Source organism: Pistacia vera, unplaced genomic scaffold (genome assembly GCF_008641045.1).
Source record: "Pistacia vera cultivar Batoury unplaced genomic scaffold, PisVer_v2 Contig344, whole genome shotgun sequence".
NCBI lineage: Eukaryota > Viridiplantae > Streptophyta > Magnoliopsida > Sapindales > Anacardiaceae > Pistacia > Pistacia vera.
Genome location: NW_022196162.1, coordinates 1121270 through 1130382, shown reverse-complemented (window position 1 = coordinate 1130382; position 9113 = coordinate 1121270). Strand labels below are relative to the sequence as shown.

Genomic DNA, 9113 nt, shown 5'->3' with positions numbered 1-9113 from the left:
TGCTCTCGTTCCTTAGTTATGGTAGAAGGCACTCGTTTGCGTCTTTTGGATGAACAGCTTGCTAAAATTATGGCCTTACAATCTGCCCAGGCAAAGACTCTCACTTCTTTAACAGAGAAATTGGAAGTTCTAACAAGTGGTTTTCAAGATGTTACTTTGCATATTTCAGCTCTAAACAGCAAGTTTGATCAAACTTGCTAGCAAAACCAACATTCCGGTGAATCATCTTCAGTTTTGAATAGGCAACAGGGATCGACTTCCGGGAGTTTTTTTCCTAAGTCTTTCTGTTTAGAAGTCCCTCATTTTGATGGCACGGATCTACGTGCTCGAGGTTTAAATCTGAGCAATTCTTTGATTACCATAATATCTTTACCAAGCAATGGTTGACGATCTCTTCCTTCCACATGGATGGGCTAGCTCTCTCCTGGTATCGCTAGACGCATTCCAATGGGCAGATTTGTTCCTGACATTCTTTCATGTAGGATTTAGATGTTCGTTTTGGGCTTTCAGAATTTGTGGATTACCAAGGGCAGTTGGCGAAACTTGCTCAAACAGGTTCTGTAGTCACTTATCAAACATAATTTGAGGAACTCTCTAATCAAGTTTCTAGCCTTCCATGTACGTTCCTTCCAAGTTGCTTTGTATCAGGGCTCAAACCAGAAATCCGAAGGGAGGTGTAGTCCTTCCGGCCTCACACCCTCAACCATGCCATGAGTCCTGCCCGCTTGTAGGAGGACAAGTTACAGGATCTACACCTATACTTGCAATTTGCCGGCCCCTAATCTTGCCATCCTAGTAAATCAACTCCTAATGTCCCTTTAGCATAACAAGCTCTTTTGCCGACTCCAAACCAATCGGATTACTTGCCTGTTAAGCGACTCACGGTGGCACAGATGCAAGAACGGCGCAACAAAGGTTTGTTCCTTAATTGTGATGAGCACTTTCAACCTAGGCATCGCTACAGGGCCATGATGGAGGAGGATGATAATGAGCATGAGGTTGAACTGGGATAATTGCTGTTGACGGTGTCGTACCTTGCAACCTTGAGGACAAGGTTGAGTCGAAGGGGAAGGCAATGTTATGATTATTTTAGAATTAGGATAATTATGTTAAGTATTTTATTATTATCTTTTATAACTATGTTAAGTATTTTATAATTATGCTATTATCTTATTAGGATAGAATTAGAATTATTTTATTATCCTTTTATAATTATGATAGAATATCTTATTGGATTTGAATTAGGCAATTAGAGTTATATTTGGAGTCAAGTGTAAGGTTATATAATAGCCTAAATCTAAATTGTGATTATCAATGAAGAATTTTGTCAATTAATCTCTCAATCTTTTGTTCTTGGAGGCCTCTGTCAATTAATTCCTTATTAGGATAGAATTAGAATTATCTATTATCCTTTTATAATTATGATAGAATATCTTATTAGTTTTGAATTAGGCAATTAGAGTCATTTGGAGTCAAGTGTAAGGTTATATAATAGCCTAAATCTAAATTGTGATTATCAATGAAGAATTTTATCAATTAATCTCTCTATCTCTTGTTCTTGGAGGCCTCTGTTCCTCATATAAACATATCATATCCCAAACCCTATTACAACATTTCTCATGATGTGACAAATAATGATTGAGTGAAATTTTATTTTTAATTTAAAATCAACCAATCGTCTTTTACCATATCATGTTGTATAAAAATGTTGTATGTGTAGTATTATACTTTGGGATTTTGGCTCAAAAGTCAGTTCTGGAAAGATGTTCTAAACATCCTAAAACATGCCCAAGGCAGATAATGATATTTAAAACATGAAATACCTTCCAAAGAAGCAATTAAACATGCACATAAAGTCCCAAAATGAGATCAATGTTTAAAGCGTTGCATGAACAAATAATAAACATGGGAGATGCATTTTAATGCTTCAAAATATTATGTTTCATGGTGAACAAATATAATAGGATATGTGAATGATTCCTAGATACTTCTAATGAATTTAAAATGAAGAAAAGTAAAGAAAAAACTTTACTATCTTGATGAAACTTGTTCTAGAGAGAAAAAGTAATAGAAACTCGCAATCTGAAATGAAATGGGGCTAGAACCTAACCGAAAGTAATTGTCCAAGGGCTATATGACCATATGGTTTGTATGAAGGCTTTAGAACGTGTTTTTGTGATGTAGGACGTGAATATATGACAGTGGTACTCAAACAACTCTGGTTTCTCTTTCTAAACGGGCTTTGATTTACGGAATTAATGGAACTGTTTGTGGCTGCTCTGGTGAGCGCTTTTTGGTGTGTGGTTGTTGGAGGATTTGACACGAAATTGAGGTACTAGGAGCTATCAAAGAACGGCTTGAAGATGGAGAAGAAATTAACACAAAACTGAGTGATGTCGCGTCAATGACTATGGCATAAGGTTTGAGTGTTTCTTGTTTGCCGTTGTTCTTGAGTTGTGTCTTCGTTCTTATGAACAAGCCCTTTCATACATAGGAGTTGATGAAGATAAAACTTATGAAGAAATTAATAAACTACGATAATGCATGTTAATGAATTAATGCAATCGTAAGACTAATAATAATCAAACAATAAAGCTATTTTGATAAATTATAATAGGAGGATGAATATGACTTTTAGTAAAGTCTAGGTTCACTAGGAAAATGATTTAAATGAATTTTAACATGATAAAATGAATATGATATTAATCCTAGAAGAAAAAGGGATTTCGATTATATCAAAATTATAAAATAACAAGCTAATCTATGTATATTTCTCAAAATTGTGGTATAAGGCTTGTACAATCTTTTCTTATTGTTAAACAACTTCTTGATCACCTTTTTAGCTATGTACATGCCGTCATACACATATGTTATTACAGGGCTCTCATATGAGTTTATAATCCAAAACAAATGCATCAATGGAGCCACAACTTTGGAAACTTTACCCCTGTCATCCCATAATCCATTATCTAGAATTATGGGCATAACATTCTTGTCTTCACTACTTTTGGCATATCAGGAATCCACAAAAAATCTATCCGTCACCATAGCTAGCAAGTCCTTCCAAGTCATATTTGTACTCATGGAGACCTCTTAATGCAATGAAAGTAGTAGCCAAACGGGTTGCACTTGGTCGTACAATTTCTTTCCAACCCTGTTCAAGTGATGGAAACATAGTAAATGTTAGTAAATTATTACAAAATGTTTATTATATTATGAATTGAGAAGAACACGATTTAAAGGTTTATAGGCTATTTTTCCTCAACCAAGCTATCAAGATTGTGTGATTACACACAAACATGGTTACTTCAAATGCATGTTTTGCATGATACACTATGTGGTCCAGCTCAGCTATATCTTTCAACATTAAATTTATGCAATGTGCTACACAAGGCGATCAAGTAATATTCTCATATTTCTCAGACAATATTCTTCCAGTAGCTTTAAAATTTGCTCAATTGTCAGTGACAACATAGACAATATTAGTTGGTCCAACCCATAAAGTCATTTCCTCAAACAATTTGATTAAGTTAAAGGCATCCTTTACAATATCTAAAGCATCAAGTAATTTTAGAAAGCAAACTCCTTTAGGACAGTACACAAGAAAATTAATCAGCGACCTATGGAAGTATCAATCCAACCATCACCATTAATGTACATCCAACCACTTCCCAAATATTCATCTAACTGTCAACAAGTAATTACATTTCCTTCTTAGCATCTCTCATTAAATTGACACGCATAACATCATAAGTAGGTTGCTTTTACCCAACACCAATTGTAGCTATGACATCCACCATAGGCTAAAAACAAATTGAATTTAAAACATTCATCAGGATGCAAACATCATAAAAAGAACCATGCAACAACCATGTATGCTCTCCACGTTGCTTCTTTTCTAGCCAAAACACCCCTAATTGGTGACTGAGACCCATGAGTAGTCCATGTAGCAAAAAAATTCACTAAGCCGCATAGGTCTGCTTCTCGTAGTGCTTGTACATTGTTTTTTACTGCTACTACTACCACCATCATTCATGGTCATTTGTGATGGAGAGACCTCTTTACATTCTTCATCTAACCTATTACCCTCAAATTCATGTATCGTAGCACCATAAGGACTTGCATACTTCCGAAAATCTTCTTTTTCTTTAGTATATTGCATTTATCTTGGACAAAACTTAATCCAGTGGCGTTCTAAGAAACATAAAGTTGTTGTAAAGTCTTCAACAAAATCATATTAGAGAGTATTATCCTAGGTTGCCATAGAATTGGCTTGGCTACAAGGCTTATTTAAGGAGTTACATATATCATTGCCTACTTGTCCAGATTTCCAATGTGAGAGGTGAGGAGCAGTTCACCAACAATAATCCAGTATACCATTCTAGAACAAAACATACAGAAGTACATGTGCATTATGGCAAAGACAGAGTCGAAACTAAAGAATTAGAAAGTCGAAACTAAAGAATTAGAAGGTATGTTTCTAGTCAGTTTCAGATTGCAAATTTACTAACAGAGACTTTATCAACAACAAGATTCACTTCATTAAGAATCAAGTTTAGCACTCCTTCAAAGCAATTTCAGTTGAGAGAGGTTTTTGATGAAAAATGAATTTATCTAAAGTGTTTTGGCTAGTCTGTTAAGTCACATCCAACAAGCTTTGTTTTAGTTATAGTCTTCTCTGCTGATTTTACTTTATATGCTGACTCAGCTAGCGCTGAACAGAAATCGACCAAGCTTGCTAGTTGGTTAAGTTTCTAATTACTTAGTTCTGTAAGTTTAGTTAGTTGCTAAACTAATATAAATATACCGTGGTACTTAATTCATTAATTTATTGAAAAACTGACTTAAAGGGATTAGCGCTTTAAACCCATCTAGATTTTCCCTAATTCTGATAAACGCCATGTGGTACTGGTACTTATTCTTAATCCCCTACCATCAACCCTCTAAAGTTTATTTGACTACTTTTAACAGAATCGAGGTTAAAAGAGCAATACACCTTTTTATAATTATTAAGGATTAATGCATTTACGCCCTCCAAAGTTTGTTCGGCTACTTTTAACAGAGTCAAGGGTAAAATAGTACAATACACCTAAATTTTTACAATTATTTAGGGTTAATGCATTTACACCCCCTAAAATTTATTTTTTATTTTTATAGATTTTAAAATTTTATTATTTACTAGTTTCTTTTCTATTTTCTTATATATAATATTTTACATAATTTAACAATTTTTAAGCATAACATGGGTGTTGGGAGTTGATAGAGATGAAATGAAAGCAAGGGTGTGGTTTGTGATTGATAAGCATAGCGGGGGAGGGCATTAAGGTCATTTATTATTTATATCGTTAAAAGTAATCAAAAGACATTGACAATAGTGGGTTGAAGAGTAATTACCAATAGTATAGAGGGTTTAAAATCTTTGCCAAACTTCAGGGCTTTAAAAATTCCCATTGAATCAAAAATTTTATTCAACTAAAAACTAGTGTTTTGATACCCGGCTGGTTCAATCGGACAGACAGGGAACTAGAAACTCCATCGGTCCAGACCAAGGTTAAACATAGCCTGATCAGCAGTTAACCCGGAGTGACTCACAGTCGGACCGACATAACAACAGCGAACCGTCGATTCGACCGATCGAGGCCCAAACTAGGTCATTGAATTTACAAACCTGGTTAAGCGTTTTTATTCCTAAATCCTAAATTCGACCATTTTGGGACCGTCTGTGCAATCTTCTTCTTCCGTAGGCTTCCTTAGTAATCCACCCACCCACAACCACACGAACCCCAATCCTCTCCTCTTCTAAACCCACCCCTCCACCGGTCGTCCCTAGTCATAGTTTGTCGTCCTCGAGTCGCACTTGATGCTACATGACAGTCGCCCTCAACAACCCAGTCCACCACAAAAATCTCACATTCCTTCACCTCTAGCTATGTTGTTATGTTAGTATTGTGTTGTTGTGCTTGTTGTGTGTTTCTAGGCCTCTGGAAATCCTCCACCTTCACTTCTCCTTCTCCCTTGAACTCACTCACCACCCATTCGATAATTTGTCTCACCCAACTTTCCCAACCTAGTACATAGTTTATAAGCATTTTGGACTTTTTTTTTGGGCATGTTGATGTCATCAGTCCGACCTGTCAGTCAGACTGGTTAAATTGTTCAACTCGAGACCCAGTCGCCTGACTGGGTTAGTCCCTGGGTCGATTTTCAAAACATTGCTAAAACCAATACAAAAATAGATTATATTAAAAACTCAGTTTTAAGATTTGTTTTTTCCAAACATTTTTTTTATCCGTTTGACAACAACACTAATTAGACAGGGTCACGATATATCTTCTGAAATTGTTGAAATATTCTAGAATACGGTAGTGATTAATATGAGTCCATAGTGAAAAATAGCAAAAACAATTGCTTGTAAGAAAAATAAATAACGAGATGACACGTTTATGTTTGGTCTCCAACAGCCACCAAACCTGATACAGTTGCTAAGGTAAATGTTGAACACGCTAATTAGTAAAAAGATATGCAAATGAAGTGTAGCACCTCATTTTATTATATGCTATTAAATTAATACATCATTCATGTTTTCTTTTTTTTATGTTACCCACAGTAAAACATATCAAACTCAAAAACCATGCATTATTAAAATTCCATATGGGTGTCAGCAAAACCAATGTTAAATACATATTTTTAGCGATAAAATTTAGATTGTTTGGACTATAACCTGAAATATGGATATACTTATTAATTGAATTTAACTTCTAGAATTCCAACATATTAATTGGCTCATACATGATAATTGATAAAGTATTAGATCTCCTTAAAGTTTGATATGATCTCTCTAGAATTATATCTTAAAAGCAAACAAATTTTGTAAAGATCCTTTGAAAAATTCTAAATCAACAATTCTTCTTTATTAATTTGTGGAAATAGTTTGGAGAAAAGAACAATCCATATATATATATATATTATTTTAATCGATCTATATTAAATAATAAAATAACATTAAATCTGATATAGAATATAATTCTTACCAAAACCCTCGGACAAATCTCCAAGGGTTTATTGTATTATTAAATATAAAATACATAAGACTTATTAAGCTAATCTAATCACTTGTTTTTTCTTTTGAAACTCTAATCACTCCAAATTGAATAACACAATTGCATACAAACCCAGAAATCAATCACAAATTACTCGTTGGCGCAATCAATTGGCTTAAATGAAACAATCTGTTTCTGAGTGTCATACCCAATCAAGAAGTTTGCCTGCACCAAATTTCCATAAATTGCAGAGCCTTCAACACCTTTGAAAGTAAAACACACAACTTTTTCACTAACCGGCACGAAAGTGTTCAAGGAACTTAACTTCACATCTGCACCACTAAAATGCACAGTGATTACTGGAGGCTCAAAATTGGAATCAGCTATGTAGCAAAGATCAAACGTTCCCTCGGGGTCTTGAACGGGTGCAGCATCGATGGATTTCGATACTTCTAAAACTAATCTAGAGTTAAACTCTTGTGGCATAAGTGCCAACGTAGTTCCTGAATCAATCACAATGTTTCCCTCTGTGGTTCCAAATGAAGAACCAAGAAAAGGGATACTTTTGTTTCCAACACTGATTGCTTTGAGAGTAAGAAGGTAATAAGTTTCCGGATCTTTAGCAACCAGAGGAGTGGAAACCACTCCAGACCCTGAAACTACTGCATTGCTACCAAAATTAATTTTGCTAGAAATGGAGTCATTGTTAGATGATACTATTGGCACCAAGCAGTAGGAGAATTTGCCGTCTATTGAATCGCCCATTTGGGAGATGAGAGAATTATCACCGCCTCCTAAGCCAACTATGCCAGTTGCTTTTGCATCAAAGGTTCCAAGATCGTTGTGTCCACAACCGAAGACGATATTGGGGAGAGGCACAGCGCTTCCGTTTGTTGAACTGACAGTTATAGTATCAGTACCGAGTTTTCCATTTGAGAACGATCCATCCCCATATGATACTGAATATAGACACGAATCATGTCCGAACCAGGCCAAACAAACGGATGATTCAAGAGATGCACATTGCCCGGAGTAACACGAAACATCTTTATAAGTGTAGGAATTTTGAGGGTCAAAAAGAGGAGCTTGTTGCATGTAACAGAAAATGCAAGGCTTGCACTGAGTCCATATAAGATCACTACCGGTATCAGCGATGGCTAGAATCGGAAAAGGCGGGGTACCGATTGATATATTCATAAGGTACTCGCCGCCGTCAGAGATGATATCAGCTTGATCACCTGCTGCACTTAGATTAGATAGGGATTTCCGATCAAAACGATTGGCATGTTTAAAAGAACGACGTGTCGCATTTCTCAATCGTTCGAAGGGAGTTTCTTTAAGGTTATAGAAAGGAGACTTTGGAGAGTCACGATGAATTAGTTCAAAACTAAAACCTGATCCTTTTAGTGCTTCTGTAAGATAGATCCCGGAGAGGCACAAAACAGAGAGGAACAGTGTAAAAAAAAGACGGAGAAAAGACATTTTTAGATCATATAAAAATTTGTGTGATTCGTGTATTTTTTTACAGGGTAGAAAAGATACTATATAAATAGGGCATTATGGCAACACCATACGGAGTGCTTCTGGCACGCTTAATTAGGGCAGGACCATACAGAGTGTGTAACAGATATATATGTATTATGTAGACGTGTTTGGCTTATTTTTAATTCTTAACGACTTTATCGTCAGTACTGGATTAAAATTTTAATTTTACTGACTTTGTAGTAAGTACTGTATGAAATTTATAATTTTTACTGACTTTATAGTAAGTACCTATGAAATTTTTTGGATGAGATTCGTTTGAATTAAATTGATTTAATTGTGAATATATAACTATAATTTAAGAGAGCGATATCATGCACGCCATCCGCCTAGTCAACGTATACCATCACCACTAAAAGATCGAACACCTCTTTTCAAATTAATAAAGTTCATCTAATCGATACGGAAATTAACCCACATGGGAAAGCTTGAAAACAACAATACTTCCTGGCTACTGCTTGTATAAAAAGGCAGTGATTAGGAACTCGGCCTGCTTGGCCGGTTGAACCTTAACTCGGAGCCTTCACCGGG

General features: G+C 35.5%; 1 protein-coding gene across 1 annotated transcript; it reads right to left on the bottom strand.

Moving 5' to 3' along the window:
* Positions 1-7054: 7054 nt before the first annotated feature.
* Positions 7055-8522, bottom strand: LOC116138811 (aspartic proteinase CDR1-like). Its single transcript, XM_031424476.1, has one exon. The coding sequence runs from the start codon at positions 8520-8522 to the stop codon at positions 7191-7193; it is 1332 nt and encodes a 443-aa protein (XP_031280336.1). The 3' UTR covers positions 7055-7190.
* Positions 8523-9113: the final 591 nt, after the last annotated feature.